The 19,300-nt window shown below is 39.8% G+C and overlaps 1 protein-coding gene, 1 long non-coding RNA gene, 1 other non-coding gene and 1 pseudogene across 5 annotated transcripts in view; 3 read left to right on the top strand and 1 right to left on the bottom strand.

Moving 5' to 3' along the window:
• Window positions 1–5,842, bottom strand: part of CCNC (cyclin C) — a 35,102-nt gene extending 29,260 nt beyond the window's left edge. For all 3 annotated transcript variants that reach the window (XM_081529163.1, XM_081529162.1, XM_081529161.1), the window contains exon 1: window positions 5,714–5,842. In XM_081529163.1, the coding sequence (XP_081385289.1) occupies window positions 5,714–5,745 (32 nt within the window). In that variant the 5' untranslated portion in view covers window positions 5,746–5,842. The remainder of the gene's footprint in view (window positions 1–5,713) is intronic.
• LOC145521120 (uncharacterized) lies at window positions 1,328–5,886 on the top strand. The gene is made up of 2 exons (XR_014065133.1): window positions 1,328–1,848; window positions 2,545–5,886. It is a non-coding gene; the product is annotated as an uncharacterized LOC145521120 (long non-coding RNA).
• Window positions 5,887–13,603: 7,717 nt separating this feature from the next.
• Window positions 13,604–13,707, top strand: LOC145522086 (U6 spliceosomal RNA). The gene has a single exon (XR_014065903.1). It is a non-coding gene; the product is annotated as a U6 spliceosomal RNA (small nuclear RNA).
• A 630-nt stretch (window positions 13,708–14,337) lies between these two features.
• Window positions 14,338–14,589, top strand: LOC145520382 (cytochrome c oxidase subunit 7A2, mitochondrial pseudogene; annotated as a pseudogene).
• Window positions 14,590–19,300: the final 4,711 nt, after the last annotated feature.

Genomic DNA, 19,300 nt, shown 5'->3' with positions numbered 1-19,300 from the left:
ATTCTATAGAAAATTTATTAACAAAGTTATATAAAATATCCTAAGATTGAACAGGCTGCTAATATTGTGAGAAGTACAGAATACAAGTAACCTTTAAAAACAATATTTTTCACATTTCTTGGAACATTGACACTGAGAATGATCTCATTAATAAATGTAAATATGCCCTAAAAAAAATCTGCTCTTTTATCCCTTCCTTCTCAGTCTATCGATCTGTCTCTCCCCACCCCCACCTCGTCACTAGTCTGGTGTGTTCCATTGATTCTAAGACTGAGATCAAGATGCATCTTCAGTAATGCCTAGCATTTTAATAGGCAGTAATATTTACACTTTCTTAGTGACAAATAAATTATTTGATACCAATTGATGGTGCCTAAGATTCGAAGTATCTTTTCTCAGCTGTTTATGAGTAACTAGAGTATTTAATGTTCCTACTTCACAAATTCCATTCACGTTAAAAGCCACTTCAGAATTTATTTTACCAAGTCTCCTCCTCCTGCCTAGTCTATTTTTAAATAGACAGGCAATTGACATGATCCCACAAAATACTCTACAACATGCTTTTGTCACTCAGTATGTCTTGAAAGTTTTATGTCAGTGAATTTGTTATTCAGCATCCTTTTAAACTGCTGCATGTCATTATGATGGATCATTATTTAGTTAATCCTTATTGATAGGCATGTAAGTTATTTTTTTCACTATCACAATGCTTTAATGAACATCTGTAATTCACCCTTGTATATTTGATTAATATATGGAATAATTTCTTAAAAGTAGAACTAATGGGTCAGTTTTGCTGGTAATTTTGATATGCATTGTCAGCTTGCTTCCCACAGCAGTTTCCATTCACACGAGTGACATGAGTGTGTCATAAAATACTTGACCCAACAGGTTACTGCCTATCTTTTAAATAATTTAAAACTTTAAGGCAAATTAGCATTTCACTATTTTATTTAAATTTACTTCTAAGGTAAAACACTCTTCCATGCCTTTATTGATCTAATAAAGTTCTCTGGTACACTGTAATTCTAACATGACCATTTTTCTAATAGGATGGTCATCTTTTTTATGATTCAGATAGTCTTATGATCTAAAATTTGTATATTATGGATAAAAAATCATTTGTCAAATATGCTCTAGGCATTCCCCAAGTTTAGCATGATTTCTCAATATTTAATGATTTGTAATACAGAAATCTGAATCATATATTTATTCAAATTTATTTACATTTTACTTTGATTTTATGTTTGTCACACATGGGAAGGCCTTCCCTGACACAAAATGACTTACAAAAAAATTTCCACTTATTTTCTAATACCCTTAAGGCTTTTTTCTTTCAGTTTTTGTGATCCATCTGGAATCTGATACTGGGTATAAAGTAAGGATCCAGCTAAATGTTTTTGGCTATTCAAATATCATCAGAATTTCACGGTGTATGATTCTATCATTATATTTGGATCTTCTTTATAATTTCTTATTTTTAATTTGTTTTTCTTGTTCTTATGCCATGCTACTTTAAAATATATTGTGCTCAGTCATTCAGTCATTTCTGACTCTTTGCGATCCATGGACTTTAGTCTGCTAGGCCCCTCTGTCCATGGGATTTTTCAGGCGAGAATACTGGAGTAGGGTGCCATTTCCTCCTCCAGAGGATCTTCCCAACTCAGGGATTGAACCCGCATCTCTAGTCTCCTGCACTGCTGGTGGATTCTTGACCCTCTTGACCCATATATGTTTTAAAACATATATGCTTAGTTGCTCAGTCCTGTCTGACTCTTTGCGACCCCATGGACTGTGTAGCCCACCAGGCTCCTCTGTCCATGGGGCTCTCCAGGCAAGAATACTGGAGTGGGTTGTCAGTCCCTTCTCCAAATTTAAAACATACAAAATCAAGTAATTAAAATCTAGTATGGAAAAAACCTCTTGCTACTATTCTTTAGAAGATTTCTGGCAGTTCTATTATAATTATATATTATTCTAAAACATAAACTTTAGAATCATTGTATCATGTCCTCCAAAAAGAAATTCATACAAAATTGTTTGGGATTGCATTATATTTAAAGGTCAATTAGGGAGAAATTATACCCTTACAATGCTAGCATTCAAACTTCATTTATTAAAATCTTTATGTTCTACACAGAATATAAAAATTTTCCTTCTATAGGTCTTACACATTTAAATTTATTCTTGAGTATTTTATATTTTCTGTTACACTGTAAGTTATTTTTTTCCATCAACATTAAAAGAAAGTTTTCAATTTTTAAATTTTGTAACTGGTCATTTTATCAAACCTTTATTATTTCTAATAATGTTTCAATTAATTGAATTTTCTGGTTAATTTTATCTCCTTATATTTATAATTTTGTCATTTTTATGTTTTTGTCATTTTTATGTTTCATTATCCTACTAATTGGGCATCCCCAGTGGCTCAGGGGTAAAGAATCCACCTGCAATGCAGAACAAGTAGGAGACCCGGGTTCCATCCCTAAGTGGGGGAAGATCCCCTGGAGAAGGGCATGGCAACCCACTCCAGTATTCTTGGAGAATGAATGAACTGTCCATGGATAATCCATGGACACAGGAGCTTGGCGGGCTACAGTCCACAGGGTCACAAAGAGTCGGACACGACTGAAGTCACTAAGCACAAGCATGAGCATCCTGCTAATTACATTAATAGCAGTACATTCAGAACAATGTTCAAGAGGCATCCTAATCTTCCTAATGTTTCACCATTAGTGCTCTGATATGTATTCATGACATTACCACCCTATGTCTGTTTTAGTAAGAGCTTTAGTCAAGAATGAATGTTGAGAAAAAAAAGAATGAATTTTATTAGGTGCCCTTTTAATGCCTTCACTGTTTACTAACAGATTTCCTAGTACTAATTTTCACAATAAAATCCGTGTCATTTTTTATACTTTTAATGTAATGCGGAACTCTGTTTGACAGTAACTTATATTTACATCAATATTTGAAAGTGACCATTGTTAGTGCTACGTTTGCTAGATTTTTATCTGTGTTATCATGGCCTCAAGAGAACTGGAAAACTTTTTATGTGAACCGGAACAACTTGAATGGCAGATCCTCTTTAAAGTGGGTAAAAACTTACCTGTGAAATAATGTGGGCCTGGAGCAATTTTTAAAGAAGTAGCTCTCTGACAACTTTACTTTGTTTTGGCTTTAAAATTTACTTTGAAAATGGAGATAACCCAAAGGTACATCTGTGATTACTTACTTTTCTCATTTCTAATTTCGTATTTCTGCATCACTGACTGGATGGACAGGAGTTTGAGCAAGCTCCAGGAGTTGGTGATGGACAGGGAACCCTAGCAGTGCTGCAGTCCATGGGGTCTCAGAGAGTTGGACACGACTGAGGGACTGAACTGATCATTCCTTACCCCCTATATTCAGTAGCACAGTATAGTCTACTGTTTTGGTTTTCCCTTCCAAAGAGGCAGCTCTTATAATTTGACTATTTTTTCCTTTTCAATATCAGTGTTATCTTTATTATGCCTGTTTTTCTTAGGTTTGTTTCACTGTTTCCTTTTTAATATCCCAAAGTAAAATATATAATTTTTATTCTTTTTCAGTTACTGAAGATGTTAACTTTCTTATAAACTTGGCTTTGGCCACATCCCATAGACATGAATATATATTAATCTCATTATACTACTTCCTAGATAGTATGTAACTGTATTTTAAATTTCCTCTTTGATATATAGTAAAGCATCCAGAGTTGGTTTTGTAGTTTTATTTTTTGTTACCTGTTCATTATTTCAGTCAACCAGCAAATGTCTAGTGTCCTTCTAGTTTTACTGCACCATGGTCAAAGAATGTATTGTGTTCTACTTAACTTCCTGAAAAATACTAGGAGTCTCTCTGTTTCAAAATCATCAATTTCTTCTCCAGTCATTTCAAATATTTAAAAAGATAAATTCCACAAACAACTCTTTTTAAAGTTTTTCTTCACAGCACGCAGCATGGAAGAAAAACCAGTTAACACCACATATTCTCAAATTTAAAATTACACATGATTGTAAGATTCACCATTCTTTCCTATGTTACTGAGGAAAAAAAAAATTGCCATGCTGATAGCAGCAGTTAATGTTAAAGGGCAATTTAAAGCCATGAAAAATCATATCAATCTTCCTCTTTCACCAAAATCACCTAAAACAATGGCTTTCATAATCTTTGTTTTTCCTGAATTGACTGTCTTGTCTTTCATATTTGTTACCTTTTGGAGATCAGGCACTCCATGATTCCCAAGGGGTCTGAGTAAGACAAAGTGGCCTCTTTCTCCAGGACTATTTGAATAGGGAGGCAAGGATAGTTTTCAAAACAGCACATTTAACATTATAATAATTTTATATTTGAAAAGTGAAAAAATAGTTGATTTTATAAAATAGATTCTGGCCCCCTTTTAATAAGCCAACAGCAAATGAAAGCATAATGAAAAGACTTATCAAAGGGCAGGAACTTCTTTTTTTTAAGTTGAAAAAGGGCTGTAACTTCTGATAATCAACAGCTGGCTATCTGTCAATTCTTTCAGCTTCTTTCAAAGTTTACCAGAATACTACTACTCCACTACCGAAATTTTCCATATTTTAATTTTACCCAAGTAAATATTTCAGTCAGTGAACACAGCGTAAATTAAATATGATTGGAAGTAAAGCTTCTATAGCCTTTCATCTCCACGGAACCACTTATAGCAAGAAAACCTGCTTTTCTGAAAATCGGTTTTAAAGCCCATTGTTTCTTTTTTCTAGCGTAAACGGCTAAAATACCAATTAATATACGAATCCATCTTCACACTCAAAATTTAGTTACTAACGCTCTCTTGGCATGAAAAATTATTTACACTAAGATACCATCAGGTCCTGTTCGTCTTTCAACTATACACTGTACAGCCTACCCAAAGTTCAATTAGTTCCATCACTATCTTCCTATCTGCTTACACAAATGTATTTAGGGAGAAATGTTTTCAATATTACCCTAGTTCTTCCAAAGTACAGACGTCAACAAAAACTTATTCATGAAAACACGTTAAAGATATTGGTAAAGTCTCTAGAAAATACACTTCTAAAACAAAACATGAGACATAGACTAACGAAATGGACAAATGTTGAGAGCCCTTGACATAAAAACCATATAGGCTTAAAGACAGTGGCAGAAGGCGGTTCGTGAGCAGAAACAAGCCTGACTCCCTCCTTTCCTTGGAGTAATATTAATCCACTCAACACAGAAGAAGGACAAAAGACTACGGACGCCAACCTACTTTACAAATATCAGGCGAGAGCGAACCACAACTGTCCTGAGAAGCCAGCCTCAGAGTTCTTAAGTGTGTCACATTTCCCATACCTGTGCCCATCCCAAAGCCCAACCCTTGCCAGCCCCGCCTCTCCCCTGCCCCCAACCTCGGCCTAGCTAAACCAAAAATCAGAAGCTAAAACTCTCGAACCTTCCTTCTCCGGAGACCCAACCCCTCTTACCCACCCTCGCCAAGAAATTTTCTACACCTCTGAAACCCGGCCAAGGGGGCGCGGTGAGGGGAGTCGCCGAAGAAAAAGCACATCCCGCCTCTGGCCGCCGCCGCCTCCCGGGAGCCTCCGCGGCGCTCGGGACAGGGGGCCGGGATCCAGGCCAAAGGGAGTCGCAGGCCCCGTACACACAGCACCTCAAGAACCAGGCCCGGAGAAAACGGAAGATCACTTACTAGTGGGAGCTCTGCCAAAAGTTCCCTGCCATGGAACACAGCTTGCCCTGATAAAAAAGCACCAGCCGGCGGAGCGGCCCGCGGAGCGACCATAGACCCAACCCTCCCGGTCACCGCGCTCCTTGATCTGATGGGCTCAGCTCCGCTCCGCGGCGGCGACGGTGAGAGGAAGAAGATAGCACCCTATTCTCCTTGACGCCGGCCGGCAACACTCTGCTGTATAAACCAGTTCCTACGGATAAAAGTTCCGGCCCGCTCCGCGGTAGCAGAGGAAGGAAGCGGGGAGGAGATAGCCCTTGCGCACACTGAGAAAGGAGACGGGAACTGACTCTCACGAAGTCTCGCCGCAGTTAGGAGAGTCTCGCGAGGGTTTTTTGTCATTTCCGGCCTGGAGCCCGCGCGGCTCGGGCGTCTGCGGTAGCTCCAATTCACGGAGAAAGGATGGGATGGGGAAACCGTTCCTTGTTTGGGTTTACCTTACTCCATCTTACAGGCTTCCAAAGCAGTACAGTGGCTTTGTATTAAAGTATACGACTTCCTGACTTCTGTTGTTTCTCCTGTGTTTGGAAAGAGAAATAAAGGTAATTTTTGCCTCAAAGGGCTTCCCTTATGGCTCAGCTGGTAAAGGATCCGGCCGCAATGCGGGAGACCTGGGTTCGATCCCTGTGTTTGGAAGATCCCCTGGAGAAGGGAAAGGCTACTCACTCCAGTATTCTGGCCTGGGGAATTCTGTGAACTGTATAGTCCATGGAATCGCAAAGAGTCGGACACGATTGAGCGACTTTCACTTTGCCACAAAAACCTACCAAGCCAAATACGCCCTATGGAGTTCTTTTGGAATGAAGTGACTGCAAAAGAATGCAAAAAGAGATAACGACAAATTACTAGAGGGTAGGAGATTCAGGTCCCTTCCTTCTGTGAACTTTTAGGCAGTTAACCAGAATGCCACATAGAAATGCTTCCTATGTGCAACCTGGTTTCTGCTTCCTACCCGGAACTCCAGCGTCTAAATGTCCAGCATCCTTCAGTTTTCTCAGTGGCCGTGCAAGTCAGGGGCATACAGCTTAGGCTTCATTAGTTTAAAGGTAAATCATCTTTGAGGGATCCCATAAATGTAGGTTGAATTGAATTGGCTTGAACCAAAAGCTAGTTTAGGATATCTCGGTGGAATGCAGCAATTTACAAAAGCTGTTAAAATGTCTAAATACCTCAGCTTATCTGGATGCAAAAGGTGATGAGCCATGTAAGTTTGCTGGTGTTTGTTTTTTTTTTTCCCTGATACTTAAAAAGAAACCTCCTTTATAATTTTAGGAATATTCTTTCTCAGTCCTTACTATGCATGTAATTTGAGCTCACTGAAATTAAATCAGTCTGAAGATTCCCAGTGAAGGAAAGTTGCACGGCTCAAAACTCCCCTCCCGGTCCTCCCCACCGTTCTATGCAAAACAAAGAACTCTCTCACCTGAAGAAAAAAAATGGACATTAAGGTTGATTACACCTAGCTCCCAGCGGGTCCCGCCTCTGGCCGATCTCCAGAATTCCTTGCCCCAGCCGTTTAAGAGATAACTACTCCGAACAATCTTGGAGAACAGGCCCCCCCTTAAGACAGTGGATTTCCACATGTATGCCTGTATATACTTAATCTTTTCTTGAGTTACTGCAGCAGCTCACTAATCTGACTGCTGCCCCTTCTCGCCTCATTAAAGGTGATCTGTTCCTGTAAAGTGCTGGTCTTGTTCTTTTTCCAAACCTCGCCTTCTCTAACTCCCTTACCCTACACCCAGGACCAAGAAACAGAACATTCCCAAGAAGATCATCCATAACAAAAAAATGTCTAAACAATAAACATCCTAAGCCTAGCCAGTGTGAACCAACTACAAAAGCCTGTCTGCATTGTGATTTTAACTAAAAGTTTATGCCAAGTTACTGTATTATTTTGCTTAAAAAGGTATTTAAGGAAGGGAAATTTGTGAAATATATAAATGGAGGTCAGAAAGATCAAATTTGGCAAGGTATGTGTTTGAGTTTCCTATTGCTGCTATAAGAAATGACCATAAACTTGGTGATGTGAAACAGCACACATTTATTATTTTACAGTTTCGGCGGTCAGAAGTCCTAAATTCATGGGTCTCACTGGTGCTAAAGTCACAGAGTCACCAGGACTGTGTTCCTGCCTAAAAAAGCTCTAGAGGAGAATTTTTTCTTGTCTTTTCCAACTACTAGAGGTTGCCCACATCCCTTGGCTCACAGCCCCTTTTCATTTTTAAAGCCAGCAATGGCCAATTGACTCACATAACATCACTCTGACAGTGACTCTTCTGCCTCCCTTTTCTGCATTTAAAATACTCGGTGATTACTATGCTGGGTGGACCTGAATAAGCTGGACTCTTTATTTTAAATTCAACTGATTAGCAACCTTAATTCCATCTTCAGACTTAATTTTCCTTTGCCTTGTATCTCAAGATTTGATCGCAGGCCCATCCACTCACCTCCTATTGTGTGCCTGGTTCATAACAGGGGGTTGGGGACCCTGGACCTAACTTATTCACAGATGTTTGAGGATTAGGATGTGGACATCTTTGGATGGGGTGCGCTATTCTGACTTCTGCAACGCCTTCCAACTATTCAGTGGCTCTGGCTCACAGACTTAATATCTAGGCTCTTCAACAGGTATGGTCTTAGAATGGAAGTGATGCCTCGGAGTGATATAGCATAATAGCCCTGGCTCCTATGATTCTTAACTGTGTACTTACTAAGTAATCTTCCAGTAATAATTTGGCTTTTCACATGGGTTTGCCTATAGAAACATAATGCTCTGAGTAGTGAACTAAAGTATTTGGTCAATTTGGCAATTATTATTATCCTCATAGATTAACAAATTTATACTGGCTTTTTAACATATGAATTTCTGTGTGTTTGATTAATGTGTGTCCACACCTAAGAGACAGTCTAGACTTGGTAGACTGGCAGCTCAGGTTTCTGAATCTGTGAGAATAAAAACCAGATTGTAAGACTCTGAAGAAATCCATCTGTCTCAGTGATCTTCCCAAATAATTGAAATCTGACTTTAATATATTTTTCAAACTCACACTCGGAATGGATCTCACAGTCTGGCTGTGGACTGAAAGACTCTCTTAATTGCTCCCATCACATCCTTTACTCCTGGAACACTGGCTAATTTCCTTCAATGAATGAATCTTTTCATTCATTCTTTTTTCAAATTTGTGTGTTTTAATTAGACTCTTTTGATTGCTAATGTTCCTTTCAGAAATGTACAGTTCACTATACAAAGAAACATGGATTGACAATAGAACTGTAACTAGAAAACTATGCAAGATTGAGGCATACTTCTTTTTTAAATTATCTTTTTGAACTAGGTTTCATTTTAGACTTGCTTAAAAAGTTGAAATATAGGTGATTTACAATGTTATGTTAATTCCTGCTGTACAGCAGAGTGATTTAGTTATACATACATTCTTTTTAAAAAAATACTTTTCCATTATGGTTTATTATAAGATATTGAATATATTTCCCTATGCTATACAGTACGACCATGTTGTTTATCCATTCTATATGTAATAGCTTACATCTGCTAACCCCAACCTCCCACTACATCCTCCTCCCCAACCCCATCCCCCTTGGCAACAAGTCTGTCTCTATGTCTGTGAATCTGTTTCTGTTTCATAGATAGGTTCATTTGTGTTATATTTTAGACTCCACATATAAGTGATATCATATGGTATTTGTCTTTCTCTGACTTACTTCACTTAACATGATAATCTCTAGTTGCATCCATGTTGCTGCAGATATTTTATTCTTTTCATGGCTGACTAGTATTCCATTGTAAATATGGATCACATCTTCTTTATCCATTCATCTGTTGATGAACATTTAGGTTGTTTCTACGTCTTGGGTATTGTGAACAGTGCTGCTATGAACATACGAGTGCCTGTATCATTTGAATTATAGTTTTGTCTGGATATATGCCAAGGAGTGGGATTGCTGGGTCATATGGTAATTCTATTTTCAGTTTTCTGAGGAACCTCTATACTGTTTTCCATAGTGGCTTCACCAACTTACATTCCCACCAACAGTGTAGGAGGGTTCCCTTTTCTTCACACCCTCTCCAGCATTTTTTATTTGTAGACATTTTAATGATGGCCATTCTGACTGGTGTGAGGTGGTACTTCATTGTAATTTTGATTTGCATTTCTCTAATAATTAGCAAAGTTGAGCATCTTTTCATGGAGGCATACTTCTTTCTATCGGAGAAGGCAATGGCACCCCACTCCAGTACTCTTGCCTGGAAAATCCCATGGATGGAGGAGCCTGGTAGGCTACAGTCCATGGGGTCGCTAAGAGTCAGACACGACTGAGCGACTTCCCTTTCACTTTTCCCTTTCATGCACTGGAGAAGGAAATGGCAACCCACTCCAGTATTCTTGCCTGGAGAATCCCAGGGACGGCGGAGCCTCATGGGCTGCCGTCTATGGGGTCGCACAGAGTCGGACACGACTGAAGCGACTTAGCAGCAGCAACTTCTTTCTATATGTTTTCTTGTTTCCAGCTAGCTTGTGTAATCCCTCCATTCTGTCTACTTCATAGTCTCTGCTCACTGTAACTAATTTTTGTGCTCTTCAGCTTTTCTTTACATCGTGAATTTTGAACTTCACTCCCACTCTATTTCATTCACCATTTCTATTGTTTACTGGTTTATTCATATAGGTAGAGGTCACACACAAAAAATATTTTTCAGGGATTCCATAGCACACAGCTAGGGGCAGTCCTGATTAGAATTACCATGACTGGCTAAGAGGATGATCCTTAACTTTGACTGTATTTTAGGGTTTACTTGTGGTGGGGAGAGGGATCGGGAGGGTTCCTAAAACATTGTATTTCTCAAACTTTACTTCCAGACCAAAATCTTCTGTAGAACTAATGTACATATACATGTATTTATATGACTGTGTATGTATTTAAGTTTGAACAAGGAAAAACTGTGGAAGAATATGCACACAAAATTATAATGGGATTAGTGAGATAGAACAACGACACTGCTAAGATATGGATTCTTGGGCAAAAATTTTTGCGGGCTCTCTTTCTGTATTAACATTCTGACTAAAAAATGTACTCCACTAGAGACTGTAAAGTTAAAAACAAAAAGAACTGTAGAAACATTGTACTCGGGTTTGTACATTGGTTTTTCCTAAGAATATAGGCTAACAATTCTGAATATGCTTTGCATGTATGCTGAGGTTGAACAAATAAGTAAGTGAATAGTAGCTAATGGGAGCCAGATTTCTTACTGTCAGATAAAGAAGTTACAGATAATCAAGGGAGAAAGGATAGACTGAACTCTATGGTAATGAATTAGAGTTAGAGATCAGAGAATTAACTCTGTTTAGCTCATTATATACACAAATATATTACATATGATTATAAAATATTATAATATAATATATTATTAATGTACATTAATAATATATTATTATATATTATTACATAATATATAATATTATAATATATATTATATAACAATATATATTATATATGATTATAAAATAATCATAGATATGTTTATACACAGGGATTAGTATACAAATACATATTTCCTAGTTCTACCTGCTGAGAGAAGCTAGGAGCAGTGACACCTCAATTACAAGCAGCACACTCACAACAGATCTTGGTTTCCAAATACTATTCTCCAATAAAAGGAACCCAGGATCCTTGGAGAAATAGCCAATTCTAAGGTTGGGCAGGGAAAATGCAAGATGATCCTAATTCATACTACCAGTAAGGAAGGAAGTGATCAGAAATGAAAAAGAAGGAAGGAAATGAATCAAAAGGACACAGGAGTCAACTTGAAAAAGACCCCAGTAGCCTAAGGTGGAACAGCTTAGGCTTTTCAGGCCTAAGGCCTAAGGCTTGAGCAATAGCAACGACAAAATAGTGTACTATTATAGCCCAAAGAATAAAATAAATATAGCTGAATCCATATTGATACAAATACATGTTTGAATAAATAAATGGGTAAAAAGAGATAAATCCTCCTTACTGAAGAATTCCAAACAATACATGCACATACTTCCCACTATTCATAAGATGGAACTTTTGGGGTGATTTTGACCTCCATGGAATAGTTGGCAATATCTGCAGACATTTTTGCTTGTCACAACTATGAGGTGGGTGCTAAGGGCATCTATTAGGTAGAGGCCAGGGATGTTGTTAAATATCCTGCAATGCTGTATGTGCAACAACACTGAATTATCAATCCCAAAGTGCCAATAGTGCCAAGTCTGAGAAACTGCTGCCTGTGATATATGTGGTGAGACAGGTGTGTTATGATTATGAGGACAAGGCAGTCAGGCTGAGAATGACAAAACTAAAAGACAGGGAGAAAAAACTGGTTCATTGTGGAATTAACCCACCCTCAAAAAATGCCTCCAGACTTCCTGTTATGTGGAAATAATGTCCCTTTATTGTTTAAACAACTTTCAGTTGCCTTTTCTAATACCCACAGACAAGATCAGCCTAACTGACAATGAAGGAGAGAGAAGAAGGATTAGTACAAAATATGGTAAGCACATTCTATAAACACAGGGTGTCCCAGGGCAGGAGGAAATGGCCAATCTGGTTCTGACTCTTTGAAATGTTATTTACTCTGGGAAGCTCTCCCAAATAAGTTCTGTTGCTGAAATTCTCAGCTAGACACTTCCATCACATTAAACCACACTGATTTTATTTGTTCTTCTCAGAAAATTGAATAAAAATTATTTGTGAGTTGAAATCAGGAACCATAAATTATACTTTTTATATATTCTTTGAGGAAACAGCCTCAAAACTTTTCTTTTCAAAGACTTTAAAATGCTGAAAAGGGGGAAATAGCATGATCTCTTTAAATTTGCAACTTAGAAAAATGTGTGGAACTGAACTTTGTTGTTGTTATTCAGTCGCTAAGTCGCTAAGTCGTGTCTGACTTTTTTGTGACCTAGTGGACTGCAGCATGCTGGGCTTCCCTGTCCTTCACTATCTCCCGGAATTTGCTCAAACTTATGTACATCGAGTTGCTGATGCCATCCAATCATCTCATCCTCTGGAACTGAACTTGAAAAATAATTTTTATGTTAATTATAAAACAATGGATAAATGGGGATAGGAAAAATTGGAGAAAGAAAAACATTACTGTATTTTACTTTTTCTTTTTCCTCTCTAATGTGATACAAGGGAGGAAATCATGGACTACAAAACATAGTGAAAAGCTTTAAAGGATCTTATGGGAGCTGTTTATTTAATAAGAGATGATTAAGGCAACACTAGGTGCAAGAGATTCAGGGATCCATGGCCAGTAAGAGAAATGCCTTGTATAACCTGATTTAAAAGTTTTCCTTGTGATAAAGCATAGTGGCAAAGAATATAAAACATATTTATATAAATAAATAAAAATATAAACAAATATTTAAAAAGAATATATATGGGTGTATGTATATAGGGCTTCCTTGGTGGTTCAGACAGTAAAGAATCTGCCTGCAATCCAGGAGACCCAGGTTAGATACCTGTGTCAGAAAGATTCCCTGGAGACGGGAATGGCTATGCACTCCAGTATTCTTGTCTGGAGAATGCCATGGACAGAGGCATGGCAGGTAGGCTACAGTCCATGGGGTTGCAAAAAATCAGACACGACTGAGTGACTAACACACACACACACACACATATACATATGTTGTTGTTGTTCAATAGAAATTAACACAACATTGTAAAATATTTGAATTTGGTGAGTTCATCTCTAATGCCATCTCTCATTACACATTGTACATTTAATAATGATTAGAAACATTTTTAATATAAGCAGTCTTCTAAATACACATTTTTGAATACAGAAATCCTTACTTAGTGCTCGCTTCGGCAGCACATATACTAAAATTAGAATGATATAGAGATTAGCATGGCCCCTGTGCAAGGATAACATGAAAATCTGTAAAGTATTCACATTAGAAAAAAAAATCCCATTCACTGCTGGGTAATCAATTCTTGATCTTCTATCTTGTGAAATAAAATTCAGCTACCTGAAACTATAGTTAATAATGCTTACATGTATATATTTTCCCTAATCCTATTAATATGCCTATTAAGTGGTATTATTAGGCTCTTTTTATGGATAAGCAAATAGGCTGAAAAGTTAAACAACCAGCTCAGGTCTACAAATGTAGTATGGTGGAGCCAGAATGCAACACCAGTCTGCGTGTCTGGAGTGGGTATGATTTCTGTATTATATCAATAGTGCCAAGAAAGAACAAACCAAGTACTTGTCAACACTGACCATATTAAGGACCAGCAAATATCACACTCCCACAGGCCCTCACACAGGACTGAACACTTTACTAATGATTCCTCAATAAATACTTGAGATTAATTTTTTAAATGTCCTTGTTGAAACAGAACTATACTGTTCATGAATAGTGGGCAGAGCACTGAACAGAGCAATAGACCCAGATGCTAACACGGGCTCTTCTATTAACTAATTACGTGGCCTTGGACAAATTACTTGTCTGAGGCTCAGCTTTAAAGTCAGAATAATGGTTCCCGGTGGTCAGTTGTCATGATTGGTGAGCAGTAGCTGAGCCAAAATGCTACAGAATCTTCTGTCTCTCCATCAGATCACTAAAAGAACCATAGGTACTGCTTTATGCAGGCAGTTTGAAAATAAGGTTCCAGCAAAACAAAAGCTGTTTCAGGAGGATAACGGAATTCCAGTGCATCTGAAGGGTAGGCTAGCCGATGCCCTCCTGTATAGAGCCACCATGATTCTTACAGTTGGTGGAACAGCATATGCCATGTATCAGCTGGCTGTGGTCTCATTTCCCAATAAGCAGGATTGACTTCAGTTTATCTTCCCAGCAATCCGTTGGTTCAATTTCATTCAGCTCCTTGTGGACCAGTAAATCTGATACACATCTGAGTTCTTTGGGGATCAGCATTTAGTGACTTGTACTAACTGCCATCAATAAAGCAGGCTTTACCATGAAAAAAACCCAACAAGTCAAGTCAGAATAACAGTACTGGCTGGGCCTGCTCTCTAATGTCGGACAACATATGGAGGTGATCTTTGGAAAACATGATTTGTTGAACAAATGAAAGGCTTTACAGTCTCAAATTCTAAGCTCAAGGAAGTCCACTTAACCTCTTCTATACTGACTGACTTGATTATGGTGTAAACCTAGCTCAACAGCCCACCATAAGTCTGGCTGATAACTTCATCCTTTCATTGGATTCTGCTCTTAACCTATTTTTTGGCATTTATCATTTGATTCCATCTCTCCTTCACCCAAACCAATCAGTTTCCAAAGTAATTTTCTGGCACCAAAGAGAAGAAAGTATGCTGGCCAGATCACAGGGGCAAACTGTTCAAAAGACCACAGGAAACTTCTGCCCCTTCTTCTTACCCCAGTTCCATTAATCATATTCAAAATTTTTCTGTATGACATTTTGACATCTTAAATAATCTTTATGGATGAAGAGAGACTGCCCCATCAGGGCTAGCTAATTTTTAGGGAGTGCAAAGGACCAACAAGATGTATGCCCTTGATATGTAAACTAATGAATCCAGAGCCATCATACCTTTGCTATCTGGCCCATATTCCTCTGCCTTAATCACCACAGGATTAGGTGCCAGGCAATAGGGACCACCCCATCATAGGGACAGAATAAAGGGACAAACTACAGCAATTCAATGAGTAATCCCACTAGGGAAACATAAGTAAAGAAAAAAGTATGGGATGGGACTTCCCTGGTAGTCCAGTGGCTAAGACTCTGAACTCCCAAAGCAGAGAGCCTAAGTTTGATCCCTGTTCAGGGAAGTAGATCTTACATGCCATCACTAAGAGTTTGCATGCTGCAACTAAAGATTCCGCATGCTGCAACTGAAGATCTATAGTACGTGCTGGAACTAAGACCCAGCACAGCCAAATAGGTAAATAAGTAAATACCATTTTTGAAAAGAAAAAATGTATGATAGACCCCCGTAAGTTAAGGATCACTCAAGAAAGAACGTTTGCTTAACAAAACCATGCCAGGGAACCGTAAGTCACGGCCCAAAGCAATAAAACAATGGTGGACTGAGACTCATATTCTGCCCAGCAAGAGCAGTAAGTTAATGACTCCTAGGACATGCTCCTCTGCATACACTAAAAACAAAAATAGAAGGAAAAGGTGACATTATATTGAAACCTGAGATGATTTACCATATTTTAGTGTATGTCACCACTTTTTTGCTCATTTTCACTGTGCCATGCCAATCCCATTTTGACCATGTAGGGACAAGAAAACTTCCCCGTCTGATGTGGAGAAGGAACTGATGATGGAACTTGACATCTACTTAAGAATGAGCAAGCTGGTTTTCTCCACGTCCTCACTTTTCCTTTGACTATAAAACTGTAGCCCACTAAGCTGCTGGGCAGCACTCCCTCGCCTGCCTGCTTGTAAACCTCACATGCTTCCCTACCCTACTAAATTTTTTCCTCACCTGTCACTGCCTCTTGCTGAATTCTTTCTGTGCCAACACAGAAAAGCCTATGCTCAGCCGCGTCCTGAAATGCTTTCTGCCATTTCAGCTATAGCCTAAAACTCAAGGACACTCTTCAAACTAGCCATTCCTAAATTGTTCACCCTGCCCAGCCTTACCCTTCCCACAGGAACCCTAATACAAAGTCTGGCCTAAACATATTGCACACTCTTGCCTTTGCTTCATGATCAAAATCTGGTGTTTGTTCTGTGGCTGTGTGATGAGCTGTCCCTTTTGTTTCTAGGGGAATTGTGAGTTACGTTAAACTTTTCTTGCAGTGGCACTGACCTCTCTGTGTTGTCACTCAGTCCCCTTTACAAATAAGACTTAGGCACAGAACACAGGCCAGCAGGTCTTTTCAAAGCTAAAGTAGCTTAAGAGGGAGAAGAGTACTGAGTATTATCAAATAATGACTTGCCCTTCAGGGCAAGGTTATCAGGATGTACTTATTTTATGATTCTAATTCCTTTACTTGGCAGGTCTTGATCTATGTTTTTTTTAAAAAAAAACAACAGTGGATAGTTCACATGTGTGTGTTAGTTGTCCAGTTGTGTCCGACTCTGCGACCCCATGGACTGTAGCCCGCCAGGCTCCTCTGTCCATGGAATTCTCCAGGCAAGAATACTGGAGTGGATAGCCATTCCCTTCGCCAGGAGATCTTCCAGACCCAGGGATTGAACCCTGGTTTCCTGCATTGCAGGCAGATTTTTTACTGTCTGAGCCACCAGGGAAGCCCCTAGTTCACATGACTTAAATTCAAAAGATTTCTTTGTGAGAAGGGAGAATGAGACTCGGTGTAAATTAACCCCACCATTCTTTTTGTTTGTTTCTAATCATTGGACTGCTTGAATACTCACCTCCCTTTTTATTCACCTTATTCATTCTTTGTCTTCTTTGAGTTTTCTTCCTTGAGACTAAAATGATAGATTTTGTTTTAAACTTAAAGACAGAGTTCTGTCTTCAGTATGGAAAATATACTGAACATCTTAGTCCATTTGGGCTGCTGTAACAAAATACCATAAACCGGGTGGCCTAAAAACAACAAACATTTATTTCTTGCAGTTCTAGAATCTGAGAAGTCCAAGATCAAGACTACAGACAGAATTATGTCTGTTGAGAACCCTTTTCTTGGGTCATAGGCAGTTTTTCTCTGTGTCTTCACATGGCAGAAGGGGAAGGTGGTCTCTGGAGTGTCTTTTATAAGAGCACCAGTCCGATTCAGGAGAGCTCCACCCTCATGACCTACCATTTTCTTAAGATCCCACCCATCACACTGGACACTAGGTTTCAATGTACAAGTTCTGGAGGAGGCAAAGATACAGACCTTAGCACTAAATACAAGAAAGTAGGTTAATTTGCCCACAGAATACGTTAAAGAAGATCCCTTCAATCATCCCTAGAGACCCTAAGAGGGAGGGGATGGTTCCAGTTTTATCTCCTTTGTCCTGTTTTCCTTTCCTGTCCTTTTTGAGGTGATCAGTGGAAAGGTTGTTCAGAGGCAGAATCTTGCCTGCAGCTGCTCTTGATACTTGATCCTTTTTTCATTAATTCAACTAACTGGAAATAAGCTTGCTGAGGCCAGATGCCTTGTCTGTGTTGTTCACTTCTGTATCCTTACTTGGCACATCGACACATAGTGGGCGCTCAACAAATACTTGTTAAATGAATGAACCGTTATTTTACTGAACTTCTGTGTGCCGGGTACCTCTCCAGGAGCTGAGAAAAAGGAGGTAAGGACCGCATTGCGGTTCCTGTGGAGGCCCACTCTAGAGAACAAAAACAGACGCGCTAAGAGTTCTGCCTACTGGAGGGAAGGAACGCCGGGCTGAGACCTGCGCCAGGCGGCGCTGGGTGGCGTGCGCGTCTGCCGGGTCTGGCTTGGCTCTCCTCTGGCTCCCGCGGCGCGGACCGATCTGCAGCAACAGACCCGGGAGCTGTTTGAATGCCAGATGATTCCTCCCGACGGACTAGCCCCCGGGCGTTCCTATCTCGTTCCCAGACACTTCCGGGTGCTCCGGGGTTGGGCAGCACACACCTGTCTTCCCAGCGTCGGCCCAGCTGCGGCTCAGGCCTGCGGGACTCCAGGGAGCGGTACTCCCCCATCCGCCGGCTGCGGGCCAGAACAGCAGCGGGGCCTCAACAGTCTCCAAATTCTTCACTGAGACTTCACCTGCAGCCTATAGGGCAGCTCCTGCGCTGTTCGGGCTCCTGCATCTTCCCCCAACGGGAATCGGGTGTGTGGGGGGTGTTGGGGGGGGTGGTTGCAAGAGGTGCTTTCACTTCGGTTCGGGCAGGGTCAAATTGCGGCTGTGTTGTTTCCTCTCCCAGGTTTAGCTGGAGCCAGAGAAACTCTCAGTGCTCAGGGACTTGAAATTCCTCCTGTGTCTTAAACCCTGAAACAGCTGCAAGGGCTCTGGAGATGGGAGCGCGGCTGCCGCGTTGGAGCTGGCAGGGCGACAGTAACGACAGTAGCAGCAGCGGAAAACTGGGCAGTGTGCGAGTCTCCCTCTCCTCCCAGCTTTTTGCCAACGTGCCCATCCTCGGACACTCGGGAATCTACTAATCAACTTTTATTTAAGCAAAGAGCTCTGAAGCTCAATTACCTCTGCCTGACATCCCCAAACACTGTCAGCTGCCACTGTAGTGTAGTGAATTTGGGGGTGGGGGTAGGAGGCAGGATTACTAGAGGAAGAGTTAAACTTATACGGGAAATACTATTGCATCTCTATCCTCCTGCCCCGTGTCTTCCTTGAGGATAATGCTAGACTTCATCTGACAATTTCAACATTTTCACCTACAAACATTTCCAAAAGTAAAGTCTTCCTTCTTGTTAAGCATGCTTTCTTGTGTTTTCCAATACACAGACTCATGCTGGCTACCCACTACGGGCACAGGAAACCACTCACTACCTTCACAATCACTGTTTCACCGATTTTCTGTATTTTTCCTTAGGATATGAATACATATATTGACTACAGGTTTATTCAGCTGTAGTTGTAATTCTTTGAGTACATGGAAATAATTTTACA

This window comes from Giraffa tippelskirchi, chromosome 9 (assembly GCF_054371585.1).
Source record: "Giraffa tippelskirchi isolate mGirTip1 chromosome 9, T2T-mGirTip1v1.2.pri, whole genome shotgun sequence".
NCBI lineage: Eukaryota > Metazoa > Chordata > Mammalia > Artiodactyla > Giraffidae > Giraffa > Giraffa tippelskirchi.
The sequence above is the reverse complement of the archived record's forward strand: the minus strand, read 5'-3'. Positions and strand labels throughout refer to the sequence as shown.